Source organism: Chelonoidis abingdonii, chromosome 4, assembly GCF_003597395.2.
Source record: "Chelonoidis abingdonii isolate Lonesome George chromosome 4, CheloAbing_2.0, whole genome shotgun sequence".
Classification (NCBI taxonomy): Eukaryota; Metazoa; Chordata; order Testudines; family Testudinidae; genus Chelonoidis; species Chelonoidis abingdonii.
Genome location: NC_133772.1, coordinates 18,454,457 through 18,476,618, shown reverse-complemented (window position 1 = coordinate 18,476,618; position 22,162 = coordinate 18,454,457). Strand labels below are relative to the sequence as shown.

The following is a 22,162-nucleotide window of genomic DNA, read 5'->3' as shown; positions in this document are numbered from 1 at the left end:
CTAAGCTACTGTTGTTACTGCATGCCTTCCTGTGCTACGATCTCACCTTCACTTTGCAAAGAAGATGCTTTGTGTCAGTCTTCTCTAGACAGCTGTACCACTAACCTTCAGGGCCGGTGCAAGGATATTTTGCGCCCTAGGCGAAACTTCCACCTTGCATACCCCCCCCCTTTTCCTCTCCCACCAGAGCATCGCTTATTATAAACTTTCAAAAATGAATACTGCATAACGTGGCATGGTTCATTAGATTTAATATATGTTCGGCTTGAAAATTTATTAATTTCATTATTTAGTCTACATATTTAATGAAAATAAATACACCCTTTTTAGTCACGTATACTTCCTTCCTTCATTCTTTCATATCAAAATCTACTACATTTTATTCTACCTTTAGAATATCCAATTATTGTTATTAATTCAGTTTATAAAATTAGAACGGCGGATACTCTGTCATACAACAACTGACAAGATCAACAACAAACACATGCATATTCGCACATATTGAACACATACACTCAAATACTTAACATACACACACGATTGGCACAAAGTATTAGCGAAATGATGCAGCAACAATTGCCAGAGTCTTAGATCTGAAACAACTCAACAAAAATAGCCTCAGTAGACAAGCTCCGAAAACTAGTAAAATTAGCATTATAAACAGTCTCTCAGAATGGGTAATGGCTGCACGTGATGAGAAAAATTATGTCATTGCCACATTGTACCGTAGTGAAGCAGTACGCTTGTGCCCGCAGCGCAGAGCTGGTGTAAGCTATAGCTGTAATGAACGAGAGAAGAATGACAAGTTAAAATGCAAGTTCAACCACGTTTCTCTTTTCTTTACTCATTCATTTTCCAGCAATAGTGTGAAAAAAAATTGGGGAGCACTGCCCCCAAATCTTGGGGCCCTAGGCAGCCGCCTAGTTCGCCTAGTGGTTACACCGGCCCTGCTAACCTTTCAGCAGTGTGGTCTAGTGCAGTGGTTCTCAGCCAGGGGTACGCGTACCCCTGGGGCTACACAGAGGTCTTCCAGGAGGTACTTCAACTAGTTTTACGACAGGCTGCATAAAAAGCCCTAGTAAAGTCAGTACAGACTAAAATTTCATACAGACAGTGACTTGCTTCTACTGCTCTATAGACTGAAATGTAAGTACAAGATTTATTTCCCAATTGATTTATTGTATAATTATATGGTAAACATGAGAAAGTAGCAGTTCTTCAGTACTAGTGGCTGTGACACTTGTGTATTTTTATGTCTGATTTTGTAAGCCAGTAGTATAAGTGAGGTGAAACTTGGAGTACACAAGACAAATCAGACTCCTGAAAGGGGTTCACAAGTCTGAAAAGATTGAGAGCCACTGGTCTAGTGGGTAGGACACTGGACAGGGAGTCAGGAGACCTCAGTTCTTTTCTTGATTCTGCTGCTGAGTGGCCTTGGATGAGTCACTTTCCCCTCTTTGGGTCTGTTTTCCCCTTTGTAAACAGTCTTTCTTTGCAAAGTGCTTTGAGATCTATAGATGAAAAGTGCTGTATGAGGGCTAACTGGGGTTGGCTTGCAGCACCTCTGCCATTCTGCTTTCTCGTGCTGTTGCTTTCGTGGAGCTGATATTAGGGAATCACAGGTGCCTGAAGGTGAAAGCCCATTGTGTCTGTCACCCAGCCTGTCTTACTCCAGCACAAAAGCACTAACACGCACACACCCATCTGTCCAGGCTCGTGGGATAAACAGATCAGAAGAATGTTTGTCGAACCACCTGGCTGGCTGTGTAGCTGGCTAGGTAATATCTGTCTGCAAACACCTGCTGAGTTTCACAGCCCGGCAAAGGTGAGCAAATGGGGGCCATATGCCCCTACAGATAGCAGCCACCTTTGCAAAGGCCAACGCTGTCCCAGGTGGAGCAGAGAGCCTTTTAAAAGGGAAGCAGGTGAGAGGCGAAGAACAATAGCTCATGACGCTTTTACGAAAGATGATGCTGAAAATAAATTAGCAGGAATCAGAGTTGTTTTCCTGGAGTTCTGATTGCAAAACCAAGCAAGGAGCTCATACGACTAGCCAAGAAAAGGAACACACTGCTCCCTCTGGGGTGTCACATGCAGCTCCTCTTTATTTTTGCAACTTAATCCTATCCAAGGCATCATTTTGTTTCCCTTAATACTGATTGCGTTTGTGTTTTCTTTCTCCATTCTTCGTGTAATGCCCCCCCACCCCCCGTCTGCTGCCCACTTGCCTCAGCTGTTGGCTGTACATAACCCACGCCTGGAAGGAATTTCCAATAAAGTCAGGTGACTCTCCCTGGATGGCAGCTCACTTCCCTGCCCTCCCCAAGTCTATGTACCGAGGCTGGGCTTTCGAACGTAGGCTGCATCGAGGGAGCCAACTGGGCTGACCAGCACCCTGACAAACTGGGATACAAAATCTCACTGCTGGGGTAAATGCCCTACCAGCCAGGCAGGCGCTGATGGGTGAGTATTTTTGTTGTGGGGTAGGTGTTGTGGGCTCGCTACATGCCTCCTTTAATAACTGCTTATTTGATTTTGCAAACAGAGGCAGAGAGATGATTAATAGCTCTTTGAGCTTGGCCTGCCTTGGGAGTGTGGGAGTGTGGGTCGGCAAGTGGCAAAGAGAACATAAGAAGAATATGGGGTAACTGGCTGAAATGAAAATTCGAAAAGGGCACATTAGGCTGTGCAAAGGTGAGGCTAATTTCTTTCCTTTCTCAATTGCCTTTCTGGGCTCTCTGGAAATCCTGTGGCTGACTGGCATAATTCTTACATATTCCTCATTATGTATTTGTATTATCGGACACAACCCCTTTGTGTTAGGCGCTGGACATACATAGAACAGACAGACAGTCCTGGCCCCAAAGAGCTTTCCATTTAAATGTAAGACAAAGACAAGAGACAACCGGTCGATATAGACAGACAGGGGAGTGGAAATGCCCATGACCAGAGGACACTTGGCTGTTGAATGGCAGTGTGGATTTGATGGTTGTGTTGACTAAACCCCAGGGATTATGTGGGAATCTTTTCAAAACCAGGGTCTGTTCCAATCCAGATCCCAATTTATCCAGACCTCAGTGATGATGGTGGGGGGAGTGGGTTGGATAATTATTCTGAGGGCAAGATCCTCAGCTGGTGTAGATTGGTGGAGGGGCATTAAAGTCAGCAGAACTCTGCTGATATGCACCAACTGCAAGATGCTAGTTTGGGTCCATTTCTGATGAACACTGTCTGTAACAAAGCTAATTATTCTCCAGAAATGGGCCTGCTCTCACCAGCACCATCTCCCCACATGCTGGGGTGTCTGAAATCTAGCTCTTGCTCAGAAATGGTACATCAGGGCTCCCTCTCTGCCTTCACATTGTGTATCGATTTGTACATTTGCTCTAGGATGCGGTCGCTGAGCGGCTAAATGAGATGGGGTTTGGGGAGCTCCCTGGGGAGTCTAGGGAGATGAAGGGACAGTCTGTGCCTTTAACTCAAAAGTATTTTCCTGGCTACAGTGGAGCAGATTCCTCTGGCAGTTACAGTGGCCTAAATCCAGAGTAACAGCAGTGGTGCCGATGAGCTAACCCCAAATTTACACCGCTGTCAACAAAATCCCAGTCTGTCCTGCTACGTGTAACTAGGGCACTTGGGAAAGGGGAGCTATAGCAGGAGGCAAAACCTTTCCATCCGAGAACAGGAGCGTGTCCCATTGGGGTTCACTCTAGACCACGAGCTTCACTGCCGAGGGGTTAGGTAGGCTTAGCAGAACAGGCCCTGCTAGAGCAGCAACCTTCCTCTGTCTATGTTAGCATCAGCCCAGAACAGTGAGCGCAGTGTGCCATAGAGGAGCAACCTGGAGCTAAACCGGAACAAAAGGGTAAAAAGACACGGGTGTCTCCATGAAGTGTCAGGCATCTAAGCAAAGGATGATGCAAGGACAGGGCATTTGTAATCTCAGCGACCAGGGCGCTGTCATATGCCCAAATGTCTTTTGCTGTCACGGCACTGCACCATCTGGGGAGTATTGCCAAGGCATACCGAACATTTACCCAGCTACCTGATAGTGACTGTTACTTTGCACTTTATCTCAAACGCACCAGCAATGGCAGGCAGAGGAAATATGGTTTTTAGCTGCCTATCCATCCAGGCTAATGCAATTTCTACCCTTCCTCCCTGTGTCCTGCTGCTGTACAAAGCAGCTGAATAAATCCTTCGGTGCATCTTTGCATCATGTTCATGAGGGACATTGGCACCAGCCATAAACTTGATGAACATCAGATTCTTTCAGGAAGGGAGATGCAAGATAAAAGGACTCAGGGCTTCTGTACCTAAGGATTTCTGAGAGGATGGTTAGAGCTCCTCGCAGAGAACAGAACTGTTCATTCTTGGCACTCCGCCCCCCATATGCAGCTATTCTTTCCCCGTTTGGACGTGGTCAAGGGAAGAACAGAAAAAGTGGATTTAAAAATCCCTTGAGCACTGATGTGGCACCTGCTTGGCTGTGCATGAAAATGGAAATACACCAAAGGCCTGAACTGAAGTCCAGGAAAAGGCTTGTTCTGACTCTGATGAATGTTGAATCCAGCTCGAAAGCAGCCTGCCACCGAGGAAGCCAGGAGGCGGATTCATAAATAAGTCTGGGGCTAGAATGAGAAACCCACCTGTACAAAAGAGAAGGGAGAGTTAATGATTAATAACATTTGAAAAAAGGGAATTTAGGGCTGGTGAAACAAGGTCAATTCTGGAGGCCTCTAGTATCAGAGGGGTAGCCGTGTTAGTCTGGATCTGTAAAAGCAGCAGAGAATCCTGTGGCACCTTATAGACTAACAGACGTTTTGGAGCATGAGCTTTCGTGGGTGAATACCCACTTCATCAGATGCATCTGACGAAGTGGGTATTTACCCACGAAAGCTCATGCTCCAAAACATCTGTTAGTCTATAAGGTGCCACAGGATTCTCTGCTGCTTCTGGAGGCCTCTGTTGATCCAAGAGAAGGGACACTGCAAGGACAGCGTTTACGCTAAACTGTTCCCATGCTGCTACAGCCAGGGTGCCACATGCCAGAGCCCTGTGAAAGAGGGGGGATTTAACCCGACCGATCTGCCCCCTCAGTGTGCTGCAGGGAGGAGCTTTGGTGTGTTTTGAGGCCAAAGATTAAAGGGAAATGGTGTGGTAATATAGGATGTGGAAGAAATGTCTGTGAAACTGTAGCTATCTAATCTATGGGTCATATCCTCAGCTCCTAAACTGCATTAGCGCCATTGCCAATTTATACCAGCTGACTATCTGCGTTGAAATCTGCCTGTCTGTTGATCAGGTCTAGAGCCTGGATTTATCAATAGACAGACAGATATTTTCTATTTCTTTTCGTCCAAGCCCCTTACCATGTTTATAACGCACAATTTGCAGCATGGTGTTCAACATATGGGCATTGGAAAGCAGGATCGAGTAGGAATTGACTGGTCTGTTTTTGACCTCTACATTGAATGCAGCAATTTTATAAACAAACAGGCTAAACGATGGGCAGTAAATTCAGTGCTTTAAAAACAATTTTGCTTTCAATTTCCTAAAGTGTTTTTAACTAGATTAAATTAATGTTTTTATTTTAAATGCAGTAGAACTTCAGAGTTACAAACACCTCGGGAATGGAGGTTATTCATAACTGTGAAATGTTCGTAACTCAGAACAAAATGTTATGGCTGTTCTTTCAAAAGTTTACAACTGAACATTGACTTAATACAGCTCTGAAACTTTACTATGCTGCTTTCCCTTTATTTTTTAGCAGTTTACATTTAACAGAGTACTGCACTGTATTTGCTTTTTTTTTTTTTTTTTTTTTTTTTGTCCCTGCTACTGCCTGATTGTATACTTCCAGTTCCAAATGAGTTGTGTGGTTGACTGGTCAGTTCATCTCTCTGGTGTTCGTAACTCTGAAGTTCTATTGTACAAGGCCAGATACGGTCTGTCTGTCTATCCTTATTTTGCCCCATCACTGTAGAATTGAGCAGTGAGATTTTTGCCTTGGGAAGAACCTAGTAGAAACTGAGTAAGGCCCTCATGATTTGGCTTCCATAATATATTTATTGTGCATGTGTATTGTAGGATCACAAATAAATAATATAAACTGCTTTCACTTTTAAAAGCTGGCCTGCTTGAATTGCTGGAACATAATAGCTAAGCCTATGTGCACTGCAGCCCTCTGCTGGCTAGAGTCTGCTTGCTTATAACTTTTCTATGCCTTGAGCAATACTGTCCAACTGTTGTCCTCTAAAGTGGACATTGACTATAGGACCTGACTTCCGACATACCTGGGATCATTAGTGTTTTTTAAACAGTGGAGAGTTTCCCCCCTTCTAGTTATTACATGTGGGAAATGCAAATCACCAAAACACACACAAACGTACTTCTGTGTTTTCATAAGAGCTGACTTGGAGTTTGTGAACATTTTGAAGAGAAATGTTCCGAGCAAAATTTTGAGAAAATGTTCAGGGATTTTGACAGAAAAAATTGGGAGGAAAATTCACGAAATGTGTTTCTTTTTTTAGACAAGCAAAAATTTCAAACATTTTGAGATTTTGTCCAAAAAAGAGGAGGAGGGGGGAAGTTCTAAAAAACATGTCCCACTCCTTATTTTTGGACTATCTCTTATTTCTACCCATAGGGTCACTTTTTGCTACATGGATTGCATCTCACCTTCTTTGGAGGAACAATAAATCCCTGCAATTTCTAATAAGAAAATTTGGAGGATTAAAATTGATGTGTAACCCTCAGTGCTTTTTGTTGCCTAAATATCTTTCATCACTTGTGACAATTTAAGCAACAGGGGATTAATTTCAAGGCTCCCCTGTTTGAGACAAGCAGAGACACGCTACTGGTGACTCATTGAGGGCTCAGGGTAACATTTATATGGTCAGGATGAGCTGCTTCAGAATGCCAGCAAATCAAAGCAGCCCCTTTCACTTAGTGCAGCTCTTGTTCAGAGTTTTGCTGAAGTGTAAACAATAACAGCCTGGTGAAGTTAGTTTTTTTCCCTGACACAGGTTGGGATGTGAAGGTTGCTAGGATGGTAAGCACATTGTATCAGTTATTTTCCAGCCTTGGAATATCTCAAAAGCAATACATGCTGGATTGAAATCATGCTTTGTTCTCTGGCTTGAAAGGTGATTGATGATAAATCTATTAACGAACAAACAAAAAACACTTTAAAGAGCAAAATAATCTGTAAAAGTCAATGCAACTCAGAAAGGTTAAATACTTTTGTTTGTTCCGGAGTGACTCTAAAGACATACATTCATCCTAGCTTGAAAAACTCTCTCTTATAAATGGCTCAGCATTGTGCCTTCAGGAAGTAATGCTAGTATAGACTGTATCTGTGCAACTGTGTGGCAAAAATCCCATTCCGTGGCATAGGGTGATGAGAAAATTGGCAGGGGGAAGAAATCCTGGGAAATGTTTGAGTTTAAACACCTCAATTTGGGCAGAGTGGAGGGGAAGAAATTTCCCCCATAGAGGACTTGTTAAACCTTTCTGTCTCATTTCTCCATGGGGATGAGTATAAGTTCCCTCAGTCCAGTTCATCTAACTTGAACAAATCCTCCATGCAAAAACCAGGCACCCAAGCTAAAGTGCTTATTTATTCAGGGATTTCATTATCAATAGAAGAACAGGAGGAAAATGTTTAAGCACTTGAACTTTGACTCTTCTGGTGTTTTCAAGCCAGAGAACTTGTTAGATTGGGAGTCCGCTGCCGCTAAAAGCAAATCAGAGCATACGATATTTATTTTCAATTTGATGCTTCATTGCAAAGAGGGAAAATGGGCCAGTGGTTAGAGCGCTAGCCTGGGAGACCATCTTCAATACCTGGCTTTTCCATAGGCTTCCTGCGTGACCTTGGACAAGTCATTTAATCTCTCTGTGCCTCCATTCCCCATCTACAAGCTGTGCAAATCAGCTCTTCCCTCTCTCACAGGGATATGTGTGCATCGAAGATAGCAATGTGCTTGGATGCTGGGGTAAAGAGGACCGTATGAGTACCTAAGATAGGTAGACACTGCTATTCACACTGAATAATATCTTATGCCTTGAGTTCAGTGACACTTCTTGTCCACTATGGTGTTACACAACATGGGGCAAGGCCTCAAAACCTGTGTCTTTGGCTGAGAGGAAAAGAAGGGCAACAGAAAGGAATTTCTCCAGTCCCTTTCAGTGTGCTCTTTTGACTGGAATAGTCAAGTGCTGGCACATTACTGGAAGGCCAGATCACCATCCCGGAATGTCGTTCCCATGCACTTGTTTACATTCCCAGTGTCCCATTTTACTCACCAATCCTGCATGCAAAAGAACAAACCTCCCTCTGTGTTTTCCAGCATTGTTGGCCATCGGAGTGGGGGCTGGGGACTTGCAAGGAAACTGTTCCTTCAGGTAGATTGGTTTCGTAGGGCCAAATTCATCTTCAGTGCAGTTCCAATGCAGGCCCTTCAGCAGAGGGACATTCTGTGGCAGGGGGCTCTCTGTGCCTTGGGGGAAACAAACCTTCACAGGTGGAGCGCTTCTGGCAGCAGAAGTCCTGTCCTCGTGTTCAGCTGCCCTGGGGCAGAGTGAATCGGGCCCATTATTATTATCCCCAATAAGTGAGTCCAGTCTTGCTCCAAATGAAATCAATGGGCAATTTGGCTTAATAGAAATTGGGTAAGAGGGCCACCAGGACAAATACAGGGCTGTGTGTTTTTTTTCTAGTTGATTATTCTAGGCCCAGGGCCAATTCCCGTTTCTATGGAAGTCCATGGAAAGCTCCTATGGGATCAGGATCAAGCCTTTGGTGTCATGCATGTACTAATTGTGGGTTTCCTTATGTTTTACCCTAGAATGAGTATGTCTTGGAGAGGTGGGGGGGATTCGGGGTGGGAGCTGTTTATCAGCGTAGCTGTAGATTGTGGTCAGTGTTAATGTCACTACTGTTCCATCTTGACCTAGAATATCCTGACCCCAGCCTCCTTTAGAAAGGGGGAGGGAAACCTTTACTAATGTCCTAGTTTCAGAGTAGCAGCCGTGTTAGTCTGTATCCGCAAAAAGAACAGGAGTACTTGCGGCACCTTAGAGACTAACAAATGTATTTGAGCATAGGCTTTCGTGGGCTACAGTCCACTTCATCGGATGCATCTGACAACCAAGCCCATCTTCTGGTTGCTTCCCCGCAACAGACTCCGTTCATTGCACTAAAAAAAAAGAGGACACTTCCGTCAAGGAGTGTGTTTTGGCTCAGCCCAAATACGAGTTGGACACTTGTCTCGGACAGCATGGTGGTGCAGAATAAGCTGGACACGGGGACCCCAGGAAAGCGGTCCTTTTGGAGCCATTCATCCATCAGGTTGGGGGCCACATGAGCGTGATGAAATATGATGAGCATACCGTCTGCAAGCCCTCATCTCCCAGGAGCAGTGGTTCTACGAGTCGCTCCCCACAGCCATTAAGCAGTTCACGCCTCAGTACAAAGGTAAGGAGAAGCTGGATGATCCAGGAGAGAGCTGCAGGGGGCAGGGCAGGGAGAGTTTACTAATGGTAGCCATGACAGAAGAGAAGATGTTAGCTACCCATTTTCATTGATCCTTTCCTTCCTTAATGAGACAAAGGGCCCAATTCTCTTCTGCTCTTTGGGTTTAATGCATTGGCTTCCATGAAGTCATTCCTCATTTACCCTGGTATAAGAGGAGATTCTGGGCCAGTCAACATACTTTCCAAAATATGGTCCAAGCCTGAGTGCCTTTGCATGAGTAGAAGTGGAGTAACTCCCATTTGTTTAAGTGCTTTGCCTGGGTGAAGATGTCAGGATTTAGCTATATGACTCCAGGACCCACAAATGTAACTGATTTTCTTCGTCTTTATTTTCCTGGTTTTGCAAAATTGAGCTGAGAAACTCACATCAGGCTCCATCTGTTAATTCCCTGGTACTTGCTGTTTCCAGTGGGACTGAAATAATGCGAGAACATCCTTTCTTGTTGTATTTTGACTCTTAGCCTCCACTGGAAGCAAGTAGAGCATTACATGGGGAAAAAATTAAATGCTATCTTAACATCATACATCTCAAAAAGGCTGTTTCTCTTGTCCTTCAGTTGCAATGGAGTCACTGAGGATGAGCAAATTGAGGGTGGGGGAGAAGAGAGCGATTGAGAATGTGTGTGCAAAGGAGGTCTGCTCTTGGAATCTCAACACTTCGTAGACTTTCTCAAGATTCTTAGCAATACTGGATGTTCTTACACACACTCTCTTTCAATCTTGCAATGAGTGTACAGAAAGTTGTGTGGATTACTAAGATCAGCATTTTTATCTTAGCTTCTAAAAACTAGCAGATCATCTCTGATGTCTAGATTGGCATCTTCTAACAAGGTAGAGTGCCTGCCCATCACATGATTGAGCTAGAGTCTGGAATCACTGCATGGCCGTGTTTGCAGGAAGTCAGACTAGCGGCTCATAATGGTCCCTTCTAATCTATGGCCATGGCTACAGTGGCGCTTACAGCTCTGCAACTTCGCGCTCGGGTGTGAAAAAAACACACGCATGAGCACTGCAAGATAGCACTGTAAAGCCTCATTGTAAAACAGTGCCGCAGTGAGCTACACTCGTAGAGGATGTGGAGTACATGCACGGCAGCGCTTTGAAGTTTCAAGAGGAGTGAATTTTAACAAGAGGAGTAAATGATAAAGCCTTTGTTGAATTCCAGGTAGGATTCCTCCAGATAACAGGGGTTTTGGCTGACTCTCTAGCGGTTAGTACTTCTCACTCAAAGAAAATGTGAATTCTGGCCAATGCCCCTTTTGGAGCGTGGGTGTTTGAGCTAGTGAGTCATTGGGAGCTCTCAAAGGTTAACTGTTCATAGCAGAGTGAGAGATGTAGACACTGCATTGCTTTCATTCACTGGTTGCTGCCTTTCAGATACGCCGCCACATGCCCCACACTAGCAGTGAAATCGGTGCAAGTGCTCCTGGTGAGGACATGCAACCGCGACCAGAGAGAGCTTAGTGTGGTTGTATAAAACCGATTCTTACTGCCATGGCTGTACATCAACGTAACTTAAGTCAACTTATGTTGCCGTGTAGATTTCCCCTTTCTGTTGGAGACTTTACACCAGTTTAAAGTAGGCTCATGTATGCGAATTAAGAAGTGCAAGCAAGGTGGATGTGAGCCAGGCTTAACTGATATAAGGTGTCACACCAAAGTTGCTCCAGTTTAACTACTGGGTGCAGCTCACACCTTTAGTTAAACAGGTCCACGCTAGGGTAGACCAGGCCCAGTAAGAGCAGCTTGAGGGATAACAAGGCTTGTGGCAGGTGTCATGTGTCAGCTTCAGCCCACGCGACAGTCAGGACTCTGGGCCAAGATCGCGAAGTGGCAGCAGTCTAGCCAGGAGGAGGGTGAGCGCTGCTGAATTACGATCCAGGAAGAGTGGAGGAGTAGCGGGTGCAAGAGGAGGGAAGGGCTCATGATCTTTGCTGAAGAGACAGAAAAAGGAAAAGGGACGAGGGGAAGCCATTTACACGTGGTGTGACGAGAGCATCCAAAGACATCCTCGTTTCATGTGCCACGCTTTCCCCACCTGACATGCCGTTCCGCTTTGGTAACGGAGATGGTGTCACCGCGAGCCCAGTGTCATGTTGCGCTCGAGTGCCATCCGCATATCTGAGATGCAGTGACCAGCCTGGAGAAACCATCCCCTTGCTGGGCATTGCTGCCAGCCAGCAGAGCAAACGGCTGCCTCTGTGACAGCAGCAAATAGTTGTTAGACGAGCAAGCTTCCTCCTCAAGATTTTCTCCGTGAGGTTTTATTTGCCGCAACAAGAGTGATGGAAACTAGGCTTGCGTTGGCTGGCTGCAGAGCTGTCTGTTTCAGAGACCTCCGTGCCACTTCTCCTACTAAGTAGCTGCTTTTATAGTTACCTGCATTCCTAAGAGTCAAAGTCACCCCTGTGCTGAGAGCCCAGCACAACCTGGGCACTGCTTACGTTATAAGAAGTTCAAAGGGGTGGGGCGGTGTGTGATCCATCTAAGGATTGTACTGTTCTTGGCCTTGAGCTGTCACACATCCCTGATAATTTTCTCCCCTAAAAATAAACTGGCATCCTTCCCTGTTTCCCCTCTTGAGACCCTGCTGAGCTTTCTGTTCTCTGCCCTCCTTGTCACTGGACCTTCAGCTGGAGGAAGATCTTCCCTGCTAGGAAGCGAGCAGAGCAAGAACCCTGCACGGTTTTCTCTTGCTTTCTGAACTGCTGCAGAGTTAAATGAACTAATGAGCTTGCGGCGAGCTGGCGCCTGGGTACTGCAGCCAACAGGCGCTTCCTGACAGGGGGCCCAACAATGAGGACTCTGAGCCTGGGAGGGAAGTGGGGTTGGGAGAGTGTATCATGCCACTGGCCTGTTGTAGAGGAAGGATTATTATTCTCCCTGAGCTTCTGTCGTTGCTGTAACAAGCTCGTTGGTGCTCCCAAATATCTGCCTGCTGCTGGCTAGCTGAGCTAAGTGCACACCTGTGACAAACATGCACAGCAGCTGAATTGTCACGAATTAATATGTCAGCAGCATAAGTCACATGCCTGTTGCTTTATTGCCAGTAGCTCGGAAGGGGGTTCTACAGGAGACTGTTTTTGGGTGTGCTGAGAAATGAGCCTGATCTGGCTGCCCGACTCCGTCCACACTCCTACCAACACCATACCCCACCCAGCTGATCAATTTCTCCATACACACAGCACATTCCCTTATAATTTTCTCTCTACTTAGTGCTCATTACTAGGCCTATCACTTAGTACACATGGACCCGTTCCACACACATATTTTTCATCAGCTTTAATTTCGTGTGATCTGAGGGGCTGAAGCTCAACAACTTTCAAAGTGAGCAAACAAATGAGCACAGGTCTTGGCAATGGGCTTTGTTGCAAGGATAGGTTCCTGGGTTAGTGTTTTTGTTGTGTGGTCTGTGGTTGCTGGTGAGTATTTGCTTCAGGCTGGGAGGCTGTCTATAAGCAAGGACTAGCCTGTCCCCCAAGATCTGTGAGAGTGATGGATCGTCCTTCAGGATGAGTTGTAGATCCTTGATGATCCGCTGAAGAGATTTTAGTTGGGGGCTGAAGGTGATGGCTAGTGGCTTTCTGTTACTTTCTTTGTTGGGTCTGTTCTGTAGTAGGTGACTTCTGAGTACACTTCTGGCTCTGTCAATCTGTTTCTTCACTTCAACAGGTGGGTATTGTAGTTGTAAGAATGCTTGATAGAGATCTTGTAGGTGTTTGTCTCTGTCTGAGCGGTTGGAGAAAATGTGATTGTATCATAGAGCTTGGCTGTCGACAATGGATCGTGTGGTGTGGTCTGGATGAAAGCTGGAGGCATGTAGGTAAGTATAGTGGTCAATAGGTTTCCGGTATAGGGTGGTTATGTGACCATCACTTATTAGCACTGTAGTGTCCAGGAAGTGGATCGCTTGTGTGGACTGGTCCAGGCTGAGGTTGATGGTGGGGTGGAAATTGTTGAAATCATAGTGGAATTTCTCAGGAGCATCTTTTCCATGCATCCAGGTGATGAAGATGTCATCAATGTAGTGCAAGTAGAATAAGGGCATTAGGGAACGAGAACTGAGGAAGTGTTGTTCTAAGTCAGCCATAAAAATGTTGGCATACTGTGGGGCCACGCAGGTACCCATAGCAGTGCCACTGATTTGAAGGTATATGTTGTTCCTAAATGTGAAATAGTTATGGGTGAGGACAAAGTCACAAAGTTCTGCCACCAGGTTTGCTGTGACATTATCAGGGATACGGTTCCTGATGGCTTGTAGTCCATCTTTCTGCGGAATGTTGGTGTAGAGGGCTTCTACATCCACAGTAGCCAGGATGGTGTTTTTAGAAAGATCATCAATGGACTGTAGTTTCCTCAGGAAGTCAGTGGTGTCTTGAAGATAGCTAGGAGTGCTGGTAGCATAGGGCCTGAGAGAGAGTCTACATAGCCAGACAATCCTGCTGTCAGGGTGCCAATGCCTGAGATGATGGGACGTCCAGGATTTTCAGGTTTATGGATCTTGGATAGCAGATAGAATACCCCTGCTTGGGGTTCTAGGGGTGTGTCTGTGCGGATTTGCTCTTGTGCTTTTTCAGGGAGTTTCTTGAGCAGATGGTGTAGTTTCTTTTGGTAACCCTTTGTGGGATCAGAGGGTAATGGCTTGTAGAATGTGGTGTTGGAGAGCAGCCTAGCAGCCTCTTGTTCATATTCCAACCAATTCTTGATGACGACAGCACCTCCTTTGTCAGCCTTTTTGATTATGATGTCAGAGTTATTTCTGAGGCTGTGGATGGCACTATGTTCTACACGGCTGAGGTTATGGGGCAAGTGATGCTGATTTTCCACAATTTCAGCCCGTACATGTCGGCGGAAGCTCTCTATGTAGAATTCAAGTCTGTTGTTTCGACCTTCGGGAGGAGTCCACCCAGAATCCTTCTTTTTGTAGTGTTAGTAAGAAGGTCTCTCTGTGTTAATATGTTGTTCAGAGGTGAGTTGGAAATATTCTTTGAGTCGGAGATGTTAAAAATAGGATTCTAGGTCACCACAGCACTGTATCATGTTCTTGGGTGTGGAGGGGCAGAAGTGTCCTAATGTTAATTGACAAGGAATGTCCTGGGGAGAGGTTTCTCTAAGGGTAGAAGGTGGAGAAGCTTTCTGAGGGAGGGTAGGGAGTAGGAGGTAGGTTTTGCCGGCATCTTTGTGTGAGAATGTCCTTCATGGGGGTTTCTAGAGTACAGAAGTCTTTATAAATAGCCCTACTGGCAGGGAATGTCCTAACCTTCGCACAACTTCAGAAAAGGTTGAGAACGTCATCAACAACATGGTTTTAGCAGATTGGGATTATTATCCTAACCTTGGTTTACCTTTAGGAGGGGAAAGAAGCATCACATTCATAGCTTGGTGTTAGCTGGCAGAAGGAATGCCCTGATCTAGCTAATCTCAGAGGGAGGTGCATTAACCCGATAGCTGTCTTCAGTTGCCTTTTCCTACTTTTTTTGCCCCCTTACCAGATTTAAATTGGGTCTGCAGCTCAAGCCCTGGACCCCAGCCATGTGCATTTATAGAGATCACCTTACAAGGGTGGGATTTGCATGTGCCTTCAATGTATAACTCTCCCTGCATGTATGGGGGGCTTCTCTTGGGCTGGACAGTGATTTATGCAGGAGCATAGAGGGAGCCATTGGAGGCAGCCTTAGCCTTGGGAGAGCTCCACTGAAAAGCAGGAAGGTGTTTGGAAGTGATTTGCCCCTGTTTTCTCACATTCTGTATTTATCCTTCAGTTGGCAAAGACTTTCTCTATGGCACGCTGAGAAGACAGAAGACCTATACGTGGTAAAGCAGCAAAGATCTAGGTTCCCCTGGGGCTGACAAACCCAAGCCCATCTTCTGGTTGCTTCCCCGCAACAGACTCCAGTTCATTGCACTAAAAAAAAAAGAGGACACTTCCGTCAAGGAGTGTGTTTTGCCTCAGCCCAAATACGAGTTGGACCACTTGTCTCCGGACAGCATGGTGGTGCAGAATAAGCTGGACACGGGGGACCCCAGGAAAGCGGTCCTTTTGGAGCCATTCATCCATCAGGTTGGGGGCCACATGAGCGTGATGAAATATGATGAGCATACCGTCTGCAAGCCCCTCATCTCCCAGGAGCAGTGGTTCTACGAGTCGCTCCCCACAGCCATTAAGCAGTTCACGCCTCAGTACAAAGGTAAGGAGAAGCTGGATGATCCAGGAGAGAGCTGCAGGGGCAGGGCAGGGAGAGTTTACTAATGGTAGCCATGACCAGAAGAGAAGATGTTAGCTACCCATAATTTCATTGATCCTTTCCTTCCCTTAATGAGACAAAGGGCCCAATTCTCTTCTGGCTCTTTGGGTTTAATGCCATTGGCTTCCATGAAGTCATTCCTCATTTACCCTGGTATAAGAGGAGATTCTGGGCCAGTCAACATACTTCCAAAATATGGTCCAAGCCCTGAGTGCCTTTGCATGAGTAGAAGTGGAGTAAACTCCCATTTGTTTCAGTGCTTTGCCTGGGTGAAGATGTCAGGATTTAGCTATATGACTCCAGGACCCACAAATGTAACTGATTTTCTTCGTCTTTATTTTCCTGGGTTTGCAAAATTGAGCTGAGAAACTCACATCAGGCTCCATCTGTTGAATTCCCTGGTACTTGCTGTTTCCAGTGGGACTGAAAATAATGCGAGAACATCCTTTCTTGTTGTATTTTGACTCTTAGCCTCCACTGGAAGCAAGTAGAGCATTACATGGGGAAAAAATTAAATGCTATCTTAACATCATACATCTTCAAAAAAGGCTGTTTCTCTTGTCCTTCAGTTGCAATGGAGTCACTGAGGATGAGCAAATTGAGGGGTGGGGGAGAAGAGAGCGATTGAGAATGTGTGTGCAAAGGAGGTCTGCTCTTTGGAATCTCCAACACTTCGTAGACTTTCTCAAGATTCTTAGCAATACTGGATGGTTCTTACACACACTCTCTTTCAATCTTGCAATGAGTGTACAGAAAGTTGTGTGGATTACTAAGATCAGCATTTTTATCTTAGCTTCTAAAAACTAGCAGATCATCTCTGATGTCTAGATTGGGCATCTTTCTAACAAGGTAGAGTGCCTGCTCCATCACATGATTGAGCTAGATGCTGGAATCACTGCATGGCCTGTGTTATGCAGGAAGTCAGACTAGCGGCTCATAATGGTCCCTTCTGAATCTATGGCCATGGCTACAGTGGCGCTTTACAGCTCTGCAACTTTCGCGCTCAGGGGTGTGAAAAAAACACACGCATGAGCACTGCAAGATACAGCACTGTAAAGCCTCATTGTAAACAGTGCCGCAGTGCAAGCTACACTCGTAGAGGATGTGGAGTACATGCAGCGGCAGCGCTTTGAAGTTTCAAGAGGAGTGAATTTTAACAAGAGGAGTAAATGATAAAGCCTTTGTTGAATTCCAGGTAGGATTCCTCCAGATAACAGGGGTTTTGGCTGGACTCTCTAGCGGTTAGTACTTCTCACTCAAAAGAAATGTGAATTCTGGCCAAATGCCCCCTTTTGGAGCGTGGGTGTTTGAGCTAGTGAGTCATTGGGAGCTCTCCAAAGGTTAACTGTTCATGCAGAGTGAGAGATGTAGACACTGCATTGCTTTCATTCACGGTTGCTGCCTTTCAGATACCGCCCCACAATGCCCCACACTAGCAGTGAAATCGGTGCAAGTGCTCCTGGTGAGGACATGCACCGCCGACACAAAGAGCTTAGTGTGGTTGTATAAAACCGATTCAATTACTGCCATGGCTGTACATCAACGTAACTTAAGTCAACTTAATGTTGCCGTGTAGATTTCCCCTTTCTGTGTGGAGACTTTACACCAGTTTAAAGTAGGCTCATGTATGCGAATTAAGAAGTGCAAGCAAGGTGGATGTGAGCCAGGCTTAAACTGATATAAGGGTGTCCAAACACAAAGTTGCTCCAGTTTAACTACGTGGGTGCAGCCTCACACCTTTAGTTAAACAGGTCCACGCTACGGGTAGACCAGGCCCAGTAAGAGCAGCTTGAGGGATAACAAGCGCTTGTGGCAGGTGTCATGCTGTCAGCTTCAGCCCACGCGACAGTCAGGACTCTGGGCCAAGATCGGCGAAGTGGCAGCAGTCTAGCCAGGAGGAGGGTGAGGCTGCTGAATTACGATCCAGGAAGAGGTGGAGGAGTAGGCGGTGCAAGAGGAGGGAAGGGCTCATGATCTTTGCTGAAGAGACAGAAAAAGGAAAAGGGGACGAGGGGGAAGCCCATTTACACGTGGTGGTGACGAGAGCATCCAAAGACATCCTCGTTTCATGTGCCAAGCCTTTCCCCACCTGACATGGCCGTTCCGCTTTGGTAACGGGAGATGGTGTCACCGCGAGCCCAGTGTCATGTTAGCGCTCGAGTGCCATCCGCATATCTGAGATGCCAGTGACCAGCCTGGGAGAAACCATCCTCCTTGCTGGGCATTGCTGCCAGCCAGCAGAGCAAACGGCTGCCTCTGTGACAGCAGCAAATAGTTGTTAGACGAGCAAGCTTCCTCCTCAAGATTTTCTCCTGGAGGGTTTTATTTTGGCCGCAACAAGAGTGATGGAAACCTAGGCTTGCGTTGGCTGGCTGCAGAGCTCGTCTGTTTCAGAGACCTCCTGCCACTTCTCCTTACTAAGTAGCTGCTTTTATAGTTACCTGCATTCCCTCAGAGTCAAAGTCACCCCTGTGCTGAGAGCCCAGCACAACCTGGGCACTGCTTACGTTATAAGAAGTTCAAAGGGGTGGGGGCGGTGTGTGATCCATCTAAGGATTGTACTGTCTTGGCCTTGAGCTGTCACACATCCCTGATAATTTCTCTCCCCTAAAAATACACTGGCATCCTTCCCTGTTTCCCCCTCTTGAGACCCTGGCTGAGCTTTCTGTTCTCTGCCCTCCTTGTCACTGGACCTTCAGCTGGAGGAAGATCTTCCCTGCTAGGAAGCGAGCAGAGCAAGAACCCTGCACGGTTCTTCTCTTGCTTCTGAACTGCTGCAGAGATTAACATGAACTAATGAGCTTGCGGCGAGCTTGGCGCCTGGGTACCTGCAGCCAACAGGCGCTTCCTGACAGGGGGCCCAACAATGAGGACTCTGAGCCTGGGGAGGGAAGTGGGGTTGGGAGAGTGTATCATGCCACTGGGCCTGTTGTAGAGGAAGGATTATTATTCTCCCTGAGCTTCTGTCGCTTGCTGTAACAAGCTCGTATGGTGCTCCCAAATATCTGCCTGCTGCTGGCTAGCTGAGCTAAGTGCACACCTGTGACAAACATGCACAGCAGCTGAATTGTCACGAATTATATGTCAGCAGCATAAGTCACATGCCTGTTGCTTTATTGCCAGTAGCTCGGGAAGGGGGTTCTACAGGAGACTGTTTTTGGTGTGCTGGAGAAATGAGCCTGATCTGGCTGCCCCGACTCCGTCCACACTCCTACCCAACACCCATACCCACCCAGCTGATAATTTCTCCATACACACAGCACATGTCCCTTATAATTTCTCTTCTAACTTAGTGCTCATTACATAGGCCTTATCACTTAGTACACATGGACCCGTTCTCACACACATATTTTTCATCAGCTTTAATTGTGTGATCTGAGGGGCTGAAGCCTCAACAACTTTCAAAGTGAGCCAAACAAAATGACAGGTTTCAGAGTAGCAGCCATGTTAGTCTGTATCTGCAAAAAGAACAGGAGTACTTGTGGCACCTTAGAGACTAACAAATTTATTTCAGCATAAGCTTTCGTGGGCTACAGCTCACTTCTTCGGATGCATAGAATGGAACACACAGACAGAAGATAATAATACATACAGAGAACATGAAAAGGTGGAAGTACGCATGCCAACTGTAAGAGTCCAATCAATTGAGTGGAGCTATCATCAGCAGGAGAAAAAAAATAAAAAATGGAAGCTCATTTATTCCTTTCCTAGAGCCCAGTACTGTGTGTTTTGCCTGAGTAAGAATAGCAAGTTCTGATCCCCTAGTTTGCAGAAAATGAGAGAAATATATGTAGAAGCTGGAGACCTCCAAGTCAAATGGTGCTCTGTACAACTGTTTATCCAGCAAGATATAGTAGAAGCTAGGGGAAAATAATACATTGCATTTCTAAAGTGACTTTTGTCCTGAAAGATTCCAAGGCACAGAGAACCAGTGAGATGCAGCTATCTCTGGGGAGGAGCTGTCAACCGAGTGGATGGGAAAGGCCGTAACACAACAGTTTCCCTGCTGAGAGGATGCCCTTTGTTTCTTTGTGGATGTAAGCCCTTGAAATAGACTTCTCTTTATATACAGGTAGCATTTAATTATCCCTCATTAGGAAATGACTGAGGCTGGCCTGTAAGCTGTCATTCCCTCACTCAGCAATAACCTGACCTTTGGTTAATGAGACTCTGCCGCTGGTTGTAATGCAGAACTAGCACAGTGCCCCTGGGACAATGAGGAGGTTTGTGGCTGTCAGCCCCTGCAGCTTGGCCAGACTCTCACTGATAAAGGAAGTGTTCATTTTTTTTAAGGCTACTTTGGAATAATAGTCTCAGTTAAATTCCTGCATGCTGGCATCTATTAACTCTTTCAGTGTGAGTCAGGAGATATGAACTGATCTTGCTAAGAGACACAGCTCAGGGCTGCTCTAAGCTATGATGATTTGTTGCAGCCCACTGAAGGTCTTTATATATGTAGGGATTGCTGGAGTACTGTATGTTCTGGGCATGCCCTCTCCTGATCTAATACACTCCTCTGCTCGGGGACAGGTGGATGGAAATAGAAGAGGCTTGCACTGAGCTGGCTGTACGACCTGTGAGGATTCCCCCATGCCTGAACTTCAGAGGTGACAAGTAATTATAGCACCAGGTGAAGTCAATGGAGACTGTGGGTTTCCAGCATCTCTGAAAATCAGACTCAGTATTTCCATTAGCTAGAAAAAGATCCTTAAAACAAAACTAGATTAGCCTTGAAAAAAACATGGTTTAAATTAGCTTTGTGAAACCAAAGCATAATAGAGAGATTTGGAAAACTTCCACAAGGTTTACCCATTCCTGCTTATCCCTTATCACCATTGTTGCTGAGTGACTTCCAATCAATAACAGATTTTGTCCTTTGCCTGTGAGGGAGGGGAGTGTACCATCTCCCTTTAACACATGGGGAACTGAGGCACAGAAAGGCATAGTGATTTGCCTGAAGTTGCACAGGGAGTCTGTAGCAGAGCCAGCAATCAAACACAGATCTCAGACTCCAAAGATTTTATCACCTTCCTATTATCAGTCCTTTCGCCCTCTTCCTGACTGGGCCATTGGTAACCTTCACAAAAGACTATGCAAACCTTAGGCCAGATCCTCTGCTGGTGGAAACCAGCATAGCTCTGCTGAAGTCAATGGAGCCTCATTGATTTCCACCAGCTGAGGATCTGGCCCTTACCTCCAGCACTTGTTGACTGGATGTCGGTGACCAGCAGCTGAGGTTTGACATTGATGGAACGAGAAATCGGAGCAGGGATAGACTAAACTTTTAACATACTCAAGTCTCCACCCTCTCCAGTCCCTACTCTTCTGGGATCCATTGTCAGGGTCTCTAGATAACCAGACAAATAACACCAGCTATCTTCTAACAAACTAATCAGTTGCTGTGTCAAAGGCTAATATTTCTGAGGTCAGAAATGACCCCTCTCTGTTTTCCAAATAAGCAACAAATTCTTTCTGTGCGCAACATCCACCGTAATACCCCGTCCATGCAATTTCAACATTCACCAAAATGTCCTGGGTTATGAACTGATTTATGAGCTGACTCTCATTACTTTGCAGTTTAAAGGGATACACTGTGTTCAGCGTAAGTCTAAATGTTCTATAAAATCTAATTGTAACCCACCATTGCATGATTTTTTAAATTACTTTTTCCTCCTCAAATTTTCCCAGCGATGCCAACTCTCACTATGGTATTGTGTCCCAGGAAATGTAGTGTTTTTCTGAAAGCCCCAACTCCTGGAATCCTGTGATTAGGTGAGAAACTCAACTTTCATTTTTTTAAAAGAATAAGTTTATGTCCCTTATACTTGCAGAGAAAAGCTGGAAAACTTTTCCTGAGTGCACCCTAAAGGCTCAAAAAACAGAAGACAAATAAATAGAACCCAAAACTTATTATTTATTTATTTTATTTGGTTTTTAAACCAATCTCCTGATTTGAGGGAGGGGGTAGGGGAGGCTGACCCATGATTTTGGAATGCTTGGTGTTGGAAAGAATGCATTTCCCTGCCTTGTTTGCAACGCAGACACCACAGAATTGAAGTAATTTGTGGTAATTAAGGCCTTGATCCTGCAACTGTATCTGCATGGACTTTCCTCTGAATGCATGCAGAACCCCAATTAAGTCTAAGATGCCCCAGGTGGAAGAAGGGACCTACCCATGCATATGCAGTTTCAGCCTAGGTGCCCTGTCCAATTTGTGTGAAATAATAATTAATAATTAATACCTAACTCTTCTAGTGCTTCTCGCCCATTGCTCTCACAGCTCTCTACAAAGGAGGTGGGTATCTTTATCGCTATTTTACACATTGACCTGGTGGGTTTACGTGACAGTATTACACAGCTGCTTCAGGGAAAAGCAC

At 45.6% G+C, this 22,162-nt stretch overlaps 1 protein-coding gene across 2 annotated transcripts in view; it reads left to right on the top strand.

Moving 5' to 3' along the window:
- Positions 1–2,145: 2,145 nt before the first annotated feature.
- Positions 2,146–22,162, top strand: part of IP6K3 (inositol hexakisphosphate kinase 3) — a 29,223-nt gene continuing 9,206 nt past the window's right edge. Inside the window, exons 1-2 of one of the 2 annotated variants that reach the window (XM_032768631.2) lie at positions 2,146–2,463; positions 15,303–15,728. In XM_032768631.2, the coding sequence (XP_032624522.1) occupies positions 15,530–15,728 (199 nt within the window). In that variant the 5' untranslated portion in view covers positions 2,146–2,463; positions 15,303–15,529. Of the gene's footprint in view, positions 2,464–5,060; positions 5,123–15,302; positions 15,729–22,162 lie in introns of those variants that run through there. The other variant, XM_032768642.2, reaches the window with a different exon arrangement.